Here is a 21235-nt window from a genome sequence, read left to right on the forward strand (position 1 = left end):
GACATACTGGAGATATATATACATACATACATATGGAGGGTGCATGTCTATCTACATATATAGAGAGGGGAAAGTATATAGATAAATAATATTGGGTATTTACTTGGTTATGGAAGGATTTTTCCCCTAAAATTATTTATTGTATACATATTTTAAATTTTATTAAACTAGACAAAGGAGAATAAAGGGAAGGGAAGGGGAATGAGAAAAGGAAAGACAGTGAAATGAATCTGACATAACTTTCCTAGGTACATATATGAAGATACCACAGTGAATCTCACCATTATGTACATCCTCAAGAAATTAATTTAAAAAAAAAACTATGGGTAAATGGCAGAGGATCAATAAAGAGAAGGAAGCAGGGGGTGAGGAAATGAAAGAGGGAGGAGAGGTACTGGGATCTGAATTAGAATAAGATAAATTCCATGCTAGTATAATTACATTAAAATGGATTCTACTGTCATTATATAACTAAAAAGAACCAATAAAATAAATATTTGAAATAGTTTTTCAGTATATAAATCCCACTTCTAGAAATCTCCTAAGAAATCCTTCAATCATTTTTAAAGACTTCTTTTAAAATAAAGGTTATGACAGTGTTATCTATAAGAGGAAGAAATTAGAAATAATCTAGGTATCTAACAAGTTGAAAAATGTTAAGGAATATGATACAACAATTTAAAATGATGGTATCAAAGGGTCTGAGACTTTAAATATCATTGTACTAAGGTTTGTAAGAAAAGTACTATCACAAATTTGATAAGATACCAACATTAAATCAGGCAAAGAAATAAAAGTCACATAGTGTACAGTAGTCCCCTTATCCATAATTTCACTCTCCATAGTTTCAGTTACCCTGAATCAATCATAGTCTAAAAATATTAAGTGAAAAATTCCAGAAATAAACAATTCATAAATTTTAAATTACACACCATTCAGAGTAGCCTGATGAAGCCTTGTTCCATCCTGCTTTGTCCTGCCCACATCATGAATCATCAGATTGTCCAGTGTATCCAAACTATATCCAACACTCCGCCATTTCATCCCTGTCAATCACTTTTGTAGTCATTCTGAGTCTCAGATCAACTGTGGCAGTATCACAGGGCTGTGCTCAGGTAACCCTTACACAGTAGCTTAACACCATGTCACAATGCCTCCTACATCAACCCCTTCACTTCATCTCATCACCCAGGCATTGTATCATCTCACATCACCATCAGGAAGGGGTGAGTTTAGTACAATAAGATACTTTGGGAAAGAGAAGGTCTACATTTACATAATTTTATTATAATATATTGTTATAATTGTTCTATTTTACTATCATCACTGTTAATCTCCTATTGTACCTAATTTATAAATTAAATTTTATCATACATATGTATAACCTGAATGTGTATAGGAAAAGACAGTATATATTGTATGTGGTGCTATCCATGGTTTGTATATCCACTGGAAGACTTGGAATATTTTACCTGCAGATAAGAGGGGACTACTGTACTAAAAATGCACTGAAAAAAAGTCACTGAAGACTTAAGAGTAAAAATTGACTAATAGATATTATATACATTGTGACCTGATGTTGTATATTTACATATTGTTTATTCCTTGTTGTCTCCCTAATGCGTAAGTGTTTCAAGGATAATCATCTTGTCTTTCACACTCTTCTACAACATATAACACATAATAGATGCTGAGTAAAATGTGTTGAACAAATTGAGAATTTACCCTGGAGTTCTTTGAATATGAATCTTAGTGTACTTCATATATGACTGAAAATGTATATATATATATATATATACACACACACACACACACACACACACACACACATACTGTATGGAAAAATACACTAACCTGTCTGTATTAATTGTTTAAGAATCTCAAACTACAGGCAAAATATCCCATAAAAGTCAGATGACCAGTCTGATGGTCTAAATATAGGTTAATAGAATGTAGGATTTGAAGGAAACTTAAAGATTATCTTGTGTTCAATACAATGCTTTCATTCATAAATCATAAGGTATCAGCACCACTCAAGATATAGGGACCTGGATTACCAGATAGATTCTGATGAGAGGTCTCTCAAGACCTAGTTCAGGATTTGGATACACACACAGACAGACATATAGCAGAGTTGGGACATCTGTACAAATGACTTGCGATATCCATGATCTCAAGTTTCAGAAAGCAATAGAACAACAAAACCTCAAATCCCTCAGAGTCACAAGCAGTTTGAATATCCTAGAGCATCCCAGGGTTTGACACACAGGTCAGGCATTCAGCAAGATCCCAGCTGACCAAAAAATGCATTTGTCAGAACATCTTGAAGAGGGAAGTCCCCAGTTCCTGAACGTTCTATGATAGGAAGAAACTCACCCTTTCGTCTTTGATCTTTCCGTGGCTAGCAATGGCTCAAACGGCTCCTTGTCTTGTTTCAAATTCATCCTTTCTCTTCATCAGTATTCCATCTTATGGCTATTCATTTGTGTCACCTTTGATAAATTTTAAATCATTTCCCATTGATAATATTTCTATTAGTGAAACTGTACTATTCTTGTTAATTTACAAGTGAACCACTGATAATTTAAAATGTAGATATCAGGGAGATCATGCTGCCCTTCATCATTTGCAACAGATTTGAATTGTACTTCTTTTCATAGATTTTGGAATATCCTATAACTTCCCCAACATTTGTGAAAATTGTCTTCCCTAAGATTTGTAAAAATTCTTCAGGAATTTGTTTATCTTGTTAATCTATCACAGAAGGAAAGGCACTATACCACATAAAACAAGCAAGTTTACATATTTTTTGCCACCATGTAATGCAATACATATACTACAACATGTAGAGCCAGATAATAATCTAAACTTTTTCCTTTTCCTTCTAAAAAAATGTGTAGAGTACCATATGTTTCAGACTGTACTGTAGGTCGGAATGATTTCGGTATTTTGCAAGAAGTAATTCAAACTATTGAAAATAAGTTTTAGCACCCCTGTTTACCAAAAAAGATTCCAAATACTTGCTTCCCAGTCTCAACTGGGAAAGGGAAGGAAGCTAAGGGCAGGGAGTGAAGGTCTCTTTTGTTATACTCCAAATATTAGCTTTTCTGGAGGGAGGGGGTATGAAGGATTGAACCTAGGGGCACTTAACCACTGAACCACATCCCCAGCCCTTTTTATTTTTTATTTGGACACAGGGTCTCACCGAGTTGCTTAGGGCCTCATTAAATTGCTGAGACTGGCCTTGAACTTGGATCCTCCTGCTTCAGCCTTCTGAGCCCCTGGGATTACAGTCATGCACCATCAAGCCCAGCAATTAACTTTTAATCTACCATAAATATCACATACCCTTTTCTCCATTTGTGCTTGTCCTTTCATTTTCTGTCTGGCATTTTTTTGCAACATAACTTTAATATATTCTAATTTATCAATATTCTGCCTTTGTTATTATAAATACCTTCCCTTTCATGTACATTCATGTACATTTTCTTGTAGTATTTTTACCATATATTTAAACTTTTTAACATTCACAAAAAATTCAAGATTTGGTTTTGAAATATAAGAACTTAATCTTTTTCCCAGATAGTTAACTAATTAGTATTATTAGATATCACAAAGTTATAATAATCAGAGGTCCCGAGCAGTTCTAACAGAAATATATGAGCCACATATGTAATCTAAATCGTTATTATATGTATTACATTTTTACATTAAAAAGTAAGAAGCAAGTGAAATTAATTTCAATAATATACTTTATTCAACCTAATACATCCAAAATATTATCACTTCAATATGTGACCATCATGGGTAGGAAAAATGGTGGAATAAGACATCATTACCCTAGGTACATGTATGATTGAATGAATGGTGTGACCCCATTTCGTGAACAACCAGAGAAGTGAAAAATTGTGCTCCATTTGTGTAAAATGAATTGAAGAGCATTCCACTGTCATGTATAACTGATTAGAATAAATTTTTAAAAATAAAAAAAATTTTAAAAGAATTCATCAGTGAACCAAAACAAAAAACAAAAAAAAATATGTGACCATCATCAAAAATTATTCATAAGATATTTCATGTTCTTTTTTGTACTGAATCTTCAAAACGTGATATGTATTTCATATGTACAGCAAATCTTAGTTCACCCAGTCACAATTCCAACAGCCATAGGTGGTGGATAGCTACTGAACCAAATAGCATAGGTCTACAGCAATTTCTCATCCTCAGCACTGTTGATATTTTGAACCTAATAATTCTTTTTTGTGGACTGTCCTGTACATCATAGGGTTTCTAGCTGCATCCCTGACCTCTACCCAATAGAGATGAGCAGCTCCATCCCCTCAGTTGTTGCAAATGAAAAGGTCTCCACACATTGCCACAGCTGTCCCTGGATGAGAGACAAAACTGTCCCTTGTTGAAAACAAAAGGACTAGAAAAACTAGGGGGCAAAAATGTTGAAAATGAATCTTAGGATCATCTGAGAGAGAATTTTCATTTAGAAGATAATATTACTATAGTCACTGAACCATGACAATAATTTATAATAATGGAAAAATCTATCGAGTTCCCATGTTCTAAATTCACAAAAAGGGAAATGAGGAACTGATAGGAGGAGGAGTAGCAGAAAAGGAGGGAGATGGGAAGAAAAAGAAGGGAGAAAAAAAGGAGGAGACGGCTTTTTATATATCTTTATGCTTACTTTGGGCACCTATTCACAGAAAAAAAATATTGACTCAGCATTAAGCCCACCTTGGTGGCTGGAATCAACAGGTAGGCATTTCAAAAAAAAAACTGAGAATCTTGAGTTTGAAAATAAGCCAATGTTGGGGTGCCTAAATGCATCACAAAGTGCTTATGAGTTCAGGTTGTTGAGGGGCAACTATTGTTGTGCAATCCTACAATTGTCTAAGATTCCTTCAAAGAAGAGTATTTAACATCAGAAATGATGAGCAAAGGAGCCTAAACTCTATATGAGCTAATCTCTTCCAAAATCTCTCTTATCAACCAGGACCTCAAGAATTGGAAGTCCCAAGTAACTGTGATGTTTTCAAAATATTTCATTTTTTATGTGTCTTTTAAAAAAGCAGAAAAACCAAAGTTACAGCATAGATTTATTCAAGGAAAGAGAAGAAAGAGGCGGTAAAGAAAGAAAAAGAGGGGGGAGGGAAGAAAGGGGTAGAAGAGAGGAATTAAATCAAGAGCACATTCTGGAATTCTTAACATTCATTATAATCCTATTCACCTGGATTTATGTGGATCTGTACAATATTAAAAATGTTGACCCATATGCACTGGGAAATCCTGTATTATCAGAAAATAGTCTATTATTTTCATTCTACTTCACAGTTTTTTTTAAGTTTATTAACAGCAAGAGCTAAAAACTTTAAGGTTCCTGTTTATAAAGGATTTCCTCTAATTGGCTGAGCTCATTGGAAGATACTGATGACCTAGCTGTTGGGCGTCTATAATAAGTACCCTGGGTACAGCAGACAACAACCTACTTATTTCCAAGTATCTTCCCATGGACATTTGGGGCTACTGGTACAGGAGGAATCTTTCCAGTGGCTCCGGCAGATGTAGCTTGTGGATGGCTTGATGACATGCTCTACCCAAACATTTCCGGACACACAGGCGGCAGAGCTGGGAAAGAGTAGGTGGGCCTGAGAAAGGGAATAAAAATGGTGTGAATCTCATGGTAGCAGGGAATCCTTATTTGGCCCTCTAGAAGAGATGCTTTTCTTTAAGTTGATCTTCCAATTGTATTACCAACATCAAAGAATGAGGCTATCCAGAGGCAATTAGGAAAGAAGTGAGGGGGTATAAAGAGAATGCACCTCATTTATGTGCCCTGTGCTATTGAACAGTGATATACTGAACAAGGAGAAAATGCAAATGACTATAGCATGCAAGACCCCAAGACAGAGCTGCAGAGCAGGTGTCAACAGGAATTTTGACCTGTGTGGCCACAGAGGCAGTATTAAGAGATGGGCCAGGGGCCAAATATGTAGCCCTTAATGTCTTCCTGGACCTCCTGACACTAGTTGGCCATGAGGTGGTATTGGCTGGGTCCTATCTCACACCCAGAGGGACCCTCCATTCTTGCAAAGATTTCAGCTCAATAAGGATGTGCAGAAAGAACTTAAAGCACTTAGACCCCATAATTCCCTGAACCTCACTTTCATGGGGTCTCAGAGTGCTCATGTCCATGACTTTCAGTAGCTTTGAATCCTTAAGGAAAATAAGTTGATGAGAGTTCAAAATATAGATGAATAGGATGAATGAGCTCTGGGTTGCAATACTAGTTCTACAGTGTTGAGAGCCACAGCCGAAGGGGCCCCAGCAAACTTCCAGCTGCCAGCAAACTTCCAGCTGCCAGCAAATTTCCAGCTGCCAGTTGATGATTGGCTCACAGCAGCCCCAGCAAACTTCTAGCTGCCAACTGATTGGCTCCTCTGCGGTGATGCTCATTGGGCTGTTTATTTTTCCAAAAGGAGCCATCACTGAACTGCTTGCAGAACTTGCCTGGACTATGAATCACTTGTATGCATTGTGAACTCACCTGTATGCATTGTGAACTATCTGTTGGTGCAGCGACTTTGGTAGTGTTGGGGTATTTCCCCGCCCTTTCAGACCACGGAGCTGCTCATTGGGGGACTTTTTTTGGCTCTGCCCATGCGACCCAGCCAATCAGCCTCAAGAGCAGGAGGAGTGGGGGAGGTGGAGAGGCTTGTGGGAAGCCAGTGGTGGCAGTTGGGCTCTGAAGGTTTTTCCTGAGGAGCTGTGTGGTTTGGTGTGTGTGTTCTAAAAATAAAGTTCGTTTCTTTTGACAAGTGGCTCCTGAATTGTGCCCAGCCAGACTGCGGCACTACAGGGGCATTCATATTATCCCATTATTTCCTAACCTATCAGTAAAGATCTCTTCAAGTATATCTAACTACTGACCTATACAAACTTTCCTTTTTCAAGAAAATCCTACTGTAACAGCATCTTATACCTCATGATAAATGGTGGACTGAAGGGCTGAGAGTATAGCTTAATAGTGAAGTGCTTGCCTAGCATATGTGAGGTCTTGGGTTCAACCTCCAGTACCACAAAGGGAAAAAAAAGGTAGATTGCATATGCAAATATCCAGGTAACACTTAGAATGACATTGACAAGGAACATCCATGGATAGAGAGGTACCTGGAAGATGAATATCTTCAGTTAAAATCTCAGGAATCAAAAATATCTCTACCTGTCACCCCTTACATCTAGGGTCAAACTTTTAGAAATAAAAAAAATAACTAAGCTCCTCTGAAAAACAGTAACATGGACAAATTGTCCTGTTTGCCTGGAGAAGTTCAGACACAAGTGAACTTGGCATAGCTGATGTTCCTCCTTTAGAGCAGGTGCCTATATTTATAAAGATAGCACACAGAGGAACTTGCTTATAAGAATGTAAATCCTTGACCTGGAAACATTTTTGATGGAAGAAAACCAGAAATGTGACAACTGCTATAAACTATATCTCAACCAATCATTGCAAAGTACCTGGTAAGGAATATCATAATTATTCTGTTGAAGATTCAAGTAAAACAACAATCACTAATGACATAGACCACTGGAAATAATCTAGACCAATAGTGATCAAAGTGTGGTCCTTACACCAGCAGCAGCAGAATCAACTGGAAAGTTATTAGATATGCAGAGTTTAATCCTCGACCTCCAGAATCAGAATCTGCTTTTTAAATGAGATCCCCAGGTCATCATCTATATGTGCATGAAAGTTTAAGAGGCACTGGTGTAGAGAGACTTCCTAAAATGATTTAACAAAGCATTCTACTTGGAAGATATTAGACATGGGAGTGAGTTCACAAAATGGAACCAGCAAGTGAAATGAGACCCACACACACCAGAAATTGTTCTAGAAGCTTTAGGATTGGGGCCTTACAACATTAAGAGGGGGTCAGACAGCTGGGGTCAGACAGCTGGGTTAGAATCCTAGTCCTACTTCTTAGTAGCTATATCACTCTCTGCAAGCCAATCTCTCCATGCTTTAATTTTCCCATTTGCAGCTGGCACAGCACCAGCTACTATAAGGTTTTCACTGCTTTTAAGTTTAAAGAATTCAGTGAGATTAATCTATGCTTCAAATTCATCTCAGTGCTGGCACAATTTATCTTTAATATTCTCCCCAGCATACAAATGATCAATGAAGGCTCACAAAATGTCTTCTTACTATACAGACATAATAGGGCTCTCTTTTGAATTTGAGACACCAAGCATTTTAGAAGGTTACTATTCCTTCCCCGGCACTGATAGTTGCACTTAACGTTCATGATGGAAATAGGAGTGAGGAGATGAGGAACATAGAACCACATACTCCTCAATCTGGAGAAAAGGCAAACAATCTCACCATTTAGTTAGGCTTCTGAAATACACCTTCTGTCCCTTCTACTGCCCCAAACTTAAGTATGGTCACATGTCACCTAACAATGGGATAAGTTCTGAGAAATGAATCATTAAGCACTTTCAACATTGTGCAAACATCATAGAATGTACTTATACAAACCAAAATGGCTATGATGTCACTATGTGATATAACCTCATGAGACAATGGGTTGTATATGCTGATCATCATTGAAGGTTGTTATGAGGAATGTGGCTGTATTTCTAATTTGCCTATGGATTGTCTCCCAATATTACAAAGTGGACTTTCGGTTTGCTTAATCATGTGCATATGATAGGATATCCCTGGATATTCATCCTTTTCAGGATGCCAACAAGGTTATCTGATTATTTTCTTTTTATGGAAAATAAAAAGCAATGATCTGATTGCATGTCTATGTTATTTTGTTATTAAGTGAATGAACACAGCATATAAAATCCCAGAAGACATGGTAGTGATGCCGGAACTTGATGCCTTCTGCAATATCATCCCCAATTGGGAAGAGAAAAAGGAAAAGAAAATATTGCAGGGATGTGGAAGGAAGGAGAGATAGCAAGTGGGCTTAAGGAAAAGAAGTGGACACTCAGCCCTTCCTTACCTTCTCGGAGCAGGAGTGCCTGCTCTACACTACTTTTGGGAATTGCCAGATCAAGAGCACTTTTTCCCTGTGCATTTCTGAGCTTCAGATTAGCCCCATAGTCGGTCAGCAGGTGGATGATCTCTACGCTGGACTGCCTTGCTGCAGCATGGAGAGGGGTGTCCAGCCATTGGCCATGGTCAACACTGGCTCCTTAACAAAGGAAATGGCCACAATTCAACATTAGGTGTGAATGTAAAACACAATCAGCCTAAACTGTAGTCACTGTATATGAAGTCATCTCAAATGCCATGACATATTTGACAAATCCTTGAAAATATGTAACTTCAGCCTAGAACCTCCACAATGCCCACTAAGACCATTCAAAATAGTGGGATAAAAAAGTGAATCTGGATAATTTTAATCATTTTAAATAGTTTACTTGCTTTCCCACACAAAATGTGGGAAATAGTTAATAACTAGTACATAGTTATTTTATATTTTGACCAAGTATAAAGCTGAATTTCCTTATTTTTATATTGTATTTAGTTCTCTTATTTATTTATTTCATATTTATTTTATATTATTTAGGGCTCAAAAAATTTTCTGAACTCCATAGAGAATAGTAAATGCTATGAATAAAAAATGACCAAACAACGTCTTGGAGATAAAAATTCTCAACTAAAGGTTCTGACTAAATCTCTGCCTTTATGTCAAAGGCTAAGCACGTTGAATCTTTAACCAAATGATACTTTCAAGATATTTTACTTTTCCCTAAAATCTCAGTTTCTGTATATGTCTTTTAGATTTAAAAATGACTAAATAACTTTTCAGGATAGAGGTAAAATAGTCTGTAGCAAATATCTGTTGTTTTTACTGTACAGCATCTTCCTGGTAACCACAGCTAGATTTCCCTCTAGGTTACCACCCTCTTGTGATTTCCAGTTTACGTGTTTCTAGAGAAGCCTAATAACTACAGATTAAACTAAAATCTAGGCCTAAACCAATTAGCATATTGTATTCCTTTGGCCACCTTTATTGGTTCAGAGATAAGTATGTGAATCAAAAAGAGCCAATACTGGGCTGGGGATATAACTTAGTTGGTAGAGTGCTTGCCTTGCATACACAAGACCCTGGGTTCAATTCCCAGCATCACAAAAAAAAAAAAACCAAAGAAGGAAAAATAAAAGAGCCAATACCCCTTCTTGCTGTGTATGGATGAGAAAGGCAACAAACCCAGATGTTGCAGTAGCCATCTTGAGACCGCCAGGAAGAGCCATACCAGGTAATTGAAGCCAATATCAAAGGGAGCAGAACTGATAAATATAGACACCCATTTCTCTGGAGAAGTTCTGTTTTTAGCATTCAAGCATCAAATGCTATCAGAATTTTTTTTCTATCCTAATAAGAACTTCATCTTTGAAGCCATTGAAAACCCCCACAAATTTAGCAGGTTCTTTTCATAAAAAGATTTCTGGTAATTACCTAATTCTAGAAGCTTCTTCACACAGTCTACCCTCTGGTAGGTGCAGGCTGCATACAGGGGAGTTCCAAGCTGAGGCACCTCTTGGTCAATGTTAACATTATTTGCCAGCAGAATCTCCATGCACTCCCTGTGACCTGGTGGAACATAAGATAATCCCATTCATATTAGGAACATATTGAATATTCACAGAATTATAGATTCACTATCTGGAATGAGCTTTAGAAATAATCAAGGTCTCTTTTCATAGTAGAAAAATGTTTTTGTTTGGTTTTGGAAATCATAAATATAACCTCCCCAAACAAAAACGACTAAGAAGAACAGCATGCCCATGCTTCTTTTTTTTAAAGGATATTTAAAATTTAAAACATTATAATGATGCATAGTATTTGGGTTCATTTTGACAGAATCATACATGCAAGAAATTTTATTTCAATCCCCATTTCCCCTCCCCCCTTTCCTCCCCTTATTCTTCCCCCTATTTTTCCTCTTCTACTCTACTAAACTTCCTTTCTTCTACACATACATAGAGGTGAAATTTCCTTGGTAACTTTATATATAAATATATAACATGATTTTGTTAAATTCACTCCACTTATCTTCCCCTTTCCCATCCTTCCTCCCTCTTGTTTTCCTTCTTCTACTCCATTGGTCTTCCCTGTATCTTTATGATATCTGATCCCCTCCCTGACCACCTTCTTTCCTTTGTTCTGCTCTAGCTTCCACAGATGAGAGAAAATATTTGACCCTTGCTTTTCTGAGTCTGACTTATTCCACTTAACATGACGTTCTCCATTTCTATCCATGTGCCAGCAAATGTCATAGTTTTGTTCTTTATGGCTGAGCAAAACTCCATTGAATATATATACCACATTTTCTTGATCCATTCATCTATTGACAGGGATCTGGGTTGATTCCATAATTTGTCTATTGTGAATTGTACTGCTGTACACATTGAGATGGTTGTATCACTATAGTATGCTGATTTTAGTTCTTTTGGCATGGAATAGTTGATACCCATGCTTCTTCCATTCAAACTCCTCTGTGTAATTCCTGAGAAAACTCCAACCAAACTAAGGCTCTGAGGAACACAGTTGAAATCACTTTCTAGAATGAAGACACCATTTTAAAATGGAGGCTACAAGACCCAGGGGGTAAATGAAGACACCCTGCTATTACCCTGAAGACAGTGGTGAGACTGGGGGTGTGGCCTGCAAGCTTACTTAGGTTAGCCTAGAAGATACCTATGAGAACGAATAAAAAGTCTCATGTATAGAATATATTTAAATATACTTTGAAATTCAGTGACTAGCAAGATTATGAAAGTAAGCATTCTCCTTGGAGAGTTTGTCCAATGAAGAGACAGACATGATTAATTTGCAGTATCTGAATGATCTGCTCAGGAGGGAATATTTCTGAGGTACTGATGGAAGCTTATAAAAATTCAGTTCTCCTTGAAGATTTAAATGTTTCCTTAAACAATCTTATCATCACTAATTTAACCAACCTTTTCTTTATAGATAACATTATTTTCATCCTATACCTGCACGATTTATCACAAATTCTGAATTAATCATAAGTATGCATTACAATGTACCAATCAGGATTTGTGTATTCAAAGTATTTGGTCACATAAATAAATCTTAAACCTGGACTATAGTATCAATATATCAAGATACTAACTCAGACTATGACCCAGCTTGCTCATAGATGTTTAAACCTAAACAGTTTCTGGAAAAAAAAATCTAATCAGTGCCTAAAACTGCCTAACAAATACAAGGCATTTTTTAAATAATTCTTGCCTTTTTTGGCAGAACAGAAAAATTAGCCTAGTTGGAGGTAAATTTAAATAGTCTCAGGAAGTTTTAAAAAATGAACAAACAAAACTTAATGACTAAAATTCATATAACAATATCTAAAACAATGAATTTGCTAAGCATTCTTCCATTCTGTGCATATTGTTCCTTAACGAGCTTTTATGAAATAGAAAAAATATGTAGAGATATAAACTTGTAGGCACACAGATACAAAACACTCCATACATAATCAGGCAAGCACTGCAGAATTACTTAAGAAATTTGAGCTGGGCACAGTGGCACACGCCTGTAATCCCAGGACTCGGGAAACTGAAGCAGGAGGATTACAAGTTCAAGGCCAGTCTTAGCAACTTAGTGAGACCCTCAGCAACTCAGTGAGAACCTGTCTCAAAAAAACAAAAAACAAAAATAAAAAGGTCTAGGGTATAGCTTAGTGATAAAGCACCCACCCCTGGTTCAATCTGAAGTACAAAAAAAAAGAAAGAAAAAAGAAAAAGAAAGAAGAAAAGAAATTTGAATTATTCCCAATATTTATCTATTTTTAAACATTTGAATGTACATGCAAGTAACCTTTTTTACTTCAAATCATTATTAAAATTTTTAAAAGACTTTCATTTTCAAAATAATTCATTATTCTGCAATTTAAAGGATGCTTGGGAAATGGCTCACATTATTAATTAATAAATAATATTTACTAAGAATGTTTTATACATAAAAGACATAGATATATTGAGATTTGGGTCTTTTGTATCATTTAAAGTGATCCACTGGGGAAAAAATACCAAATGACATGTTTATTAACCTGGGGGCAAATCTTTCACTTTTGCCTTTTGAAGTAAAGACTTTCATCTTCAAGTACACCAGCAAAGACCTATTCTAGATTGTTCTAACTTCTCCATTGTATTTCTGATTTTAATATAAGAGAAGTATCTGTATTGCTAGACATCGCCAAAATGTTGCATTTTGGGTATGACCTTTGACAAACGACCGTATCTTTTTAATGGCATCTTTTATTGTTCATGACTAGTCTATGCATATAGTTTGAAAATTCCTTAAAATTACTCTTTTTTTCTCATTTCAAAAGTAATGGACAATGCAGGAGTCTAGAGTCAACTTCAAAATTTCCAATGCCCTGATTTTTCAAGTTGAAATGCTTTTTTTTTTTTTTTTTTTCGTGACTATGGCCTTGAAGTCATCAGCTCATCTGAAGTGTATTTCTTAAGGACAGATACATTTACTAATCCATTAGAGATAGTATCATCCTTGGCTTTCAAGTACTTTCATAATTTATTTTATGTTAGTGGTTGATATTTTATGGGTTTTGGAAGATGAGCTGTTCTTTTCTACTAAAGGGCAGAGGCATAAGCTCAGTATAAATCATGAAGTTACAACTTCTGTCTTGGCTGCACTAGCTGCTCCCAAAACACCAGCAAAGAGGCCCAGGAAGTGGGACATCTGAAACACAAAGACATTCCAATGTATTGAGAAGAGCCTTTTCATGCCACAGTGGCATTTCTGAAAGATTTAGACAAATTGAAGTTACTGCTGTAGGATTTCTAAGCCACACACATTCTGTTGGTGAAAAGATGTGGGTGACTCTCATATGGCCAACAGTAGACTATTGATTTACTCAGAGTGAGCACACCACTGTTTTGTGTGCATTGTGGTGGCTCGTTTACCTCTCTTCACTGCCTCATGGATAGGTGAAGCCAGGTGCATCTCAGGCTGGGCCTTGGCTCCGAACTCCAACAGCACATTGACGCACGCAGCACTGCCACTGCAGCATGCATTGAAGAGGGGCGTAGCTCCATGAACTGTCACTCCATTGACCTAACAGTGGGCAAGCAGAGACCCAGAGGATTTGGTAGTTTGTTCTCACTCTCTCTAAGTATGTATTCCTGTGTATGTGCCTAGGGAAACTCCCCAAGCTAATGAATGAGTGAGGGAACTCCCTTTACATGAAACTACATAAGGTTATAGGACGGTCCATTAAATTACTATATGTTAAACAAAATATTGCCTGGCACTGAATGAACATTTGCAACAACTATTATTCCCATTTCCAATTAATATGGAGCTCATCTCCCTTTTCAATTGTGAACAAACATGGCAGAAACCCAAAGAAATAGAGAAACCAACTAGCTTAACCCATTAAGTTCCAAGTTCTCAATTCTGTGAATATGTCAATGAAATTGATATAAGTACATTAAAATAGGTAGGAAATCATAACCTAGAACTTATGTATCATTTATATATAATCATAAATATGATACATATATATTTCAAATGCTCTGATCATTTACCTATGATTTTTTTCTTAAGATAATAGATCTTTGAAAAAACAATAATTATTTCAAAGTTATAATAAGTGGTATATTTGTTGCTCAATTTAAGTATTTATATCTGGGATAATGGGACAAAATGGGTGAAGATTCCAAATCCTGTGCTTACAGAAAAAAAACTCCTTCACAACTTCCAACAGTTTTACCATCCTTCTTGTCACATATTTTCTCTCTGTTCTATTATAATCTACAGAAATTGCACATGCCAGCTTTGACTCCTGAGAGATAATGACCAAGCTAAAGGCACATAGACAATAGCCTTCAATTATCTTTAATCATCCTTGTTAACTTCTAGTGATATGGGAAACACATGAGAACCTGCAGGACTGGGAAGTATCATTGAGTATCAACAATAGATAGAAAAGAACACCATGGGACCCAGGTATTCAGGGAGGGAGGCTCTGATATGATTCAAATGTCATATCACAATGGTAGTTTGACGTCAAACTGCTTGACCTCAATAAGTAAAGATAGATGCTTGGAATAATCAGGATTCTAAATTATCTTATTTAGAAACAAAAATGACTTGTCTCCAGGGCTCTGGTATAACCCCATTAAAATGGCACAAACAGACAAAGATGGAGAAAATTGCATAAGAATCATATGCTAGGGATTTCTTACTAAAAAAAATTCATGAAACTGGTTTGATTTGTTTTTTAATAAGCACCATCCTTATCCTCTGTCAGGAAACTCTTTTTGATTTCCTGTAAGTTTCTCTCCTGGTTCATATCAGCAAACATTTACTGAGTATCTACTAGGGGCCAATATTTTATAAACAAAGATAAGTAAGACAATTGCCTCTCTTTAAGTAGGTTGAGTTCTATTAGGGAAGACAAACATAAAAGGAGACAATTTAGATACAAACAAGTGTTTTAGATCTCTATGGGAGTGGAACAAAGAAGAACATAGACTTGAGAAATACAAGGGAAAATAGAAATATTTTGTGATTAAATAAATAAGAAAATGGCAGGAACAAGATGACTCCCAGGCATGGGAGACCAGAAGAATGTTTCGCCTAGTATCTGAAACTGGGAGCCCAAGATGAGGAGCAGATTCCAGCAGGAAGAACATGATATACACAGTTTCAGATGTGCTGAGTTTGAGGAATCCGAGCAGCAGCAGATTGTGGTGAACTTTCTACTGCTTGACCAAACTTTCACCCATTCTGATTTAATGTCAAGTGGTATAATACGGCATTTATTGGCTTTTACCTTATAAAATTGCCAAAGACAAGAGACCATTGTCTTATCCTTTGCTTTGTCCCCCACAAGATCTCTTCTCTGACCAGAGAGAAGTGTTCAACATTTCCCACCAGTGATCTGCTTGTAAGTCCAGTCATTTAGCTTGAAATGAAATCACCCTCCCAGAGCCTTGTTCTCATCATTACCCATGAGTTAAGTGACAACTTAGAGAAGCACTACCTAATGGAAATGCAGCACCATGATGACACTGGAAAAATCAATTTGTGCCCAGAAGACTTTTATATTCAGTTCTAAATGTAGAAACCTAACTTCCATATGCAATCTGAAAAAAAATCATCATTAAATACTTAAAGATCTTACAACTTTGGCTGGGTATATAGCTCAGTTGGTAGAGTGCTTGCCTCACATGCACAAGGCCCTGGGTTCAATCCCTAGCACCACAAAAAAGGAAAAAGATATTACAACTCATAAAACAAAGAACATGAGACTAGATTAAACAATGAAATTAGCAATAAAGCATTTTCTGGATGTCATTGAGATTTGCAGAAGTTTTGATTTTTATAAGCCTATTCTGAGAGCTGTATTATACATAGCACCTCTGCTATTAATTGAAGAAATTAAGATATAAGTTAAAATAAGATAAACCTTAATTTGTTTTAATGTATTATTTATTAAAAACTCAATTTTATAATTTTGCTCAATAAAAATAGTGGCTGGGGTAGAATACTGAATTAAGAGTGTTTTATTATTCTGTTAAAATTTGTTCTTTATCGTGTTTGATAACAAAGAATTTTTTTTAAAGTCAGCATCACAGGCTAGGGAAGTAGCTCAGTGATAGAACAGTTGCCTAGCATGCATGAGGCCCAGGGTTCTATCCCCAGCACCGCAAAAAACAAGTCAACATCATAATTTTGAAAAATTCCTGTGAATTGCTGCATTTGGATATTCGCACATGGTTAGGCTGAGAAAACGGAGTAATATGAATGATGAGATATGAACATGCGTGGGATAAGACCTGTCTCCACCCAGTCCCTCTCAGCAGCCTGGAAGATGCTGTCTCTTTAGGTGTTAGAAGATGTACCTACGAAGACAGATCCATATGGGCAGGGGTGGTACTCACATGTGCACCATTTTCCAATAAGGCTTTAGCACAAGCCACATGTCCTCCAAGGCATGCCTCATGGAGAGAAGAGACCCGATTAATTGTCACAAGGTTCACATTGACACCCTATAATTTGAAGAGAAGATAATTAAATGTTCCATTAGTCATAGCAGTGAAAGCAATGTTGTTTAACAGGTTCTTGAAGTTTTCAGTCTTTGGTTGTAATATCAGCACTGCATAGAGAGGAGTCAAGACCATGACCAGGTGAGTCTCAGCACAGCATGGGAGCTTCAATTTCATTTATTCAATAAATGTTTATGCAGTATTCTGGATCAGGGTCTTCAAAATTTATGCTACTGGTCTGTCTCCTCCAGAGCCTACTGGGCAGGCAGAAATGAAACCTAAAAGACTGAGATTGGAAGCACCACATTTCACTTGGGAGCACAGAGTTTCCTTGAGTCTGGCTTGGGAAATAAGAAAAAATACTTCACAAATAAGGTAGTATTTAACTAAGGCTTGAAGCGTAAAAACTTTAAAACTGGGAAGACAGGGTATGCCATTAAGAGGGAACAGAATACACAAATGCAGGAAGTATGGCAGGGCCACAGTTGGACAGTTGGTTATTTCTGGATCAGAAAGAGCATACAGAAAGGGGAAGTAGAAGATGGGGAGAGATGCAGGAAGCCAGTGAACTGAAGCAATATCATGAAAGGCCTTGATTTGCAAACGGAGTGCAGATCTTCTAGGGAATGAAGCATCTATAAGTTTGTTAGGCTTTGAACAATCTAGAGCTAATAGATTAGCTGTTTTAGGAAAAGCATAGTGGAAGCAGCAACATGGATGGCTGATGGCAGAGGCAGAGATGTGAGGCAGAAGCAAGGAGAGCCACAGAGACATTGCTATAGGGTAAGATGAGTAGGTGATGGAACACAGAGGAGGTTGGGAGCTAAAACTGGGTCTGAAACAGAAGAATGACTCTGGGCTTAAAAGTAGAAAGTTCTGTAAGACTGCTTCTAAGAATCACTTGCTGTGTGGCAGAAGTACTGCTTTGGCCATAACCCCACTACATGGAGAAGACTCTGAAGTCCCAGTGTCTAGGGCCAGAGGGATTCTCCTAACCCTTATCTATCTCCTTACCTATGTATGATTGTCACCACCATTTCCTAGCCCATCCCCCCTTCTCATACTGCCGTGTACTACCTTGCTTATCCTAGAGTCCAAGTGATAGGTGACAAAGTCAGCCTAGCTGCTGGACAACTCTGCCTTCACACCCTGATTTTAACAACTTGGCTGTTCCCATTTCCTCTATGACTGACATTTTCTATCTGCAAAAGGAATTAGGTCCCTGATCTGTCCTTCCTGCCAATTCCTGATTTTGAGTCCATGCTTTGTAATGGCCTATTGAAAGCTTCCAAAGCCTTGTGTTACAATCCTGGAATGGCAAACTCCAATCTAGTACTCACTGCATCCTGCCACATCTCTGTAGTGTCAGGTGCAACCTGCTGTGGCCAGGTTTTTATTGCCTGTCCTTTTATCATATGGGCTTTCTATGTCTCCTGAATTCTGTCCATTTTCATGTCCTGAATATGTCATTACTCTAGAGCTGTGCTACATATTTCAAATTCAGTATCTAATAAATTAATCTTTTCCTTTTCATTTCTCCATGTATGATTTGTTTTTAAATTTTTTAAAAATATTTATTTTTTTAGGTGTAGATGGACACAACACAATGCCTTTATTTTTATGTGGTGCTGAGGACCGAACCCGGGTCCCACCCGTGCTAGGCGAGCGCTCTACTGCTGAGCCCAAATCCCAGCCCCTGTTTTTAAATTTTTTATTGTCACATTGTAATTATACAGAATAGTGGAATTCATTTTGATTTCTTTTTAAGAAATTAAGATTTTAAAACAGTCTAGTCCATGAGGTGGCAGCATTGTGCTAGGGAAAAATAATTGCTGCAATACAAAATCTCAGAATCCCTGGAATTGGAGAAATGTAATGGACAGGCCTGAAAGATATCTAAAGTGAATCATCTTAATTGTGTATGATAAAATGAAGAAGCAGGAAGTTCAAATTATATGTAAGACTTGACGCAGGAGGCAGAAAGTTCAAATTATAGGTAAGACTTGGTGACAGCCAGTGTAATAACCCCAGAATTCCTGAACCTTGGCTTAATATTTTACTCACATTTACTCAGAGTGGTTTAATGTTTTACTCACATTTACCACATTATCTAAATGTGGAATAAAGTTTTAAAAAGTAGAATATATTTTTTTTACAGTGTGAAAGGTAAAGAAGTAGGGATGTAGCCAGAAAAAGTTAAAATTTTTATGAAATGCCCCTATACATTTAACCACACTGTTGAAGCTAACATGCTTAGGAGTTAGGGTTCAAAATAATAAGTGTTAAATGCAATATGGGATCTTGGGTTGGATTCTGTAACAGGAAAAGGACAACAGGGGAAAGGCTCATGAAATCCCAATAGTCTGCAGCTTGGTTAATGGTTATTGTACCAATGCTAATTTCTTATTCCTGACAAATGTACTAAGGCTATATATAAGATGTCAACATCAGGGCAAGCTGGGTGAAGGATGCCTGGTAATTCTCTGTATTGCCTTTGCAACTCTTCTTGAAAATTATTCCAAACTGAAGTTTATTAAAATACTAGTAAAAGTATAAAGGTGGGGGTCTGAAAGGGAGGTGGATATGAGACTTTTTTCACTATTATTGAACTATGTGAATATATTACATATATAACAAAATAATCAAATCAGATGAAATTAAAAGTGCTTAAAAAATAAGCAAGTCACAAATTCAAGTACAATGCTCATCATTACTGACAATGCTGTTTTCCTTGTGCCTCTGCTTACTTTGTTATGGGATAACAGAACTCAGAAAGGAGGAAGCAAAAATGGGGAGGGGGGAGCATGCACACACACTCACATACATACACACACACAAAGAGCAGTTCCCCTGGCTGTTTAAATTCAAAATAGTCACAAATATTTACTAGGCTGCTACTCATTGTTCAACATGCTTGGGATGTAGTCATAAGTCTTCACTAAAGAGTAAGATTTATCCATTTTTCAACCTATTTTAATGCTTGCTCTTGAAAGCATATCACTGGGGCAAGCAGCCTCCTCAGATGGTGCCCAGTGATTCCTAATTCCTAATATTGAGTCACTTGTATAATGCCTTCCCTTTGAGTGTGGGATGAACTTATTGAGTCATATCTAATGAGTAGAATATGGCAGAAGAGATGGGATTTCACTTTGGAAATTAGGTTATAAAAAAAAACTGCATGACCAATGTAATTCTGCAACCTGTACACTCAGAAAAATGAGAAATTATATCCCATCTGATTGAAATGTATGATATGTCAAGATCATTGTACTGTCATGTGTAACTAATATATATATATCATATATATATATATGATTTTAAAATCCTAAAAAAAAAAAACAAAACTGCAACTTCCTTCTTGGGTGCTGTCTCTGAGGAAAGTCAACTGCCACCCCATGGCACAAGCCTTCGGAGAGACCCATGTGGCAAGGAATTGAAGTTTGCCAACAACTACATGAGTGAGTTTGAAAGCAGATTGTGCCCCCAGTTAAACCATGAGATGTCTACAGCCTTGGATGACATCTTGTGGCCTGGAAACTTCTTCCCAGCCCACAGAAACTGTAAATATCTGTTTGTTGTTTCTAGTGACTATGTTTTGAGGTAATTTGTTACAGCAATAGCTGACAAGTGAGACTTCAGGACTGCTGTCTCTAATGTACACTAGGAGACAATGAGGTGAGTTAGTTCAACATAAATTTGAAGGTATCTTTCATTGATCGTCATAGAGAAACTTCCTATGAGGTAAAGAAAGGCCCAGAAGGGAAAGGAGGTACCCGGGCCAAAAATGAGGAAAAGAAGAAACAAGAGGAACAAACGGTGGGACCTAAATAAATGAGGCAAATAAGACCTCTGCTACAGTCAAAGCTAAGAAAGAATGATGCTCGATATGGCACAGCATAAAGGATCATGTTTTCATACTTACTTGTGCAATTAACGTTTTAAGGGCCAGTAAGCGCCCCTGAGCCGCAGCTTCATGAAGTGGGGATCGATCAGCCCAGCAATCTGAAACACAAATCAAGCTCAGAGTCAAAGTCTAGATACTTATTTCTTCAGCTTTTTCATGCTGGGAGGAAAGCAGGTATCATCAAGCTTTCTTGTCAGCTGCTTTCAGAATGACAAGCTACTGAGGGCACCAAGTCTGTTTTTGTCTGGTATGTGCCG

General features: G+C 37.1%; 1 protein-coding gene across 5 annotated transcripts in view; it reads right to left on the reverse strand.

The window, feature by feature from the left end:
- The window catches only part of Asb11 (ankyrin repeat and SOCS box containing 11), a 69248-nt gene that overhangs the window by 39106 nt on the left and 8907 nt on the right, over nt 1-21235 (reverse strand). For 3 of the 5 annotated variants that reach the window (XM_048796525.1, XM_048796527.1, XM_048796526.1), the window contains exons 2-6: nt 20997-21076; nt 16970-17077; nt 13985-14135; nt 10491-10625; nt 9027-9218 (exon numbers count right to left, since the gene is read on the reverse strand). In XM_048796525.1, the coding sequence (XP_048652482.1) occupies nt 9027-9218; nt 10491-10625; nt 13985-14135; nt 16970-17077; nt 20997-21076 (666 nt within the window). Of the gene's footprint in view, nt 1-3734; nt 5661-9026; nt 9219-10490; nt 10626-13984; nt 14136-16969; nt 17078-20996; nt 21077-21235 lie in introns of those variants that run through there. The other 2 variants (XM_015488049.2, XM_015488050.2) reach the window with 1 other exon arrangement.

This window comes from Marmota marmota, unplaced genomic scaffold, assembly GCF_001458135.2.
Source record: "Marmota marmota marmota unplaced genomic scaffold, marMar, whole genome shotgun sequence".
Lineage (NCBI taxonomy): Eukaryota > Metazoa > Chordata > Mammalia > Rodentia > Sciuridae > Marmota > Marmota marmota.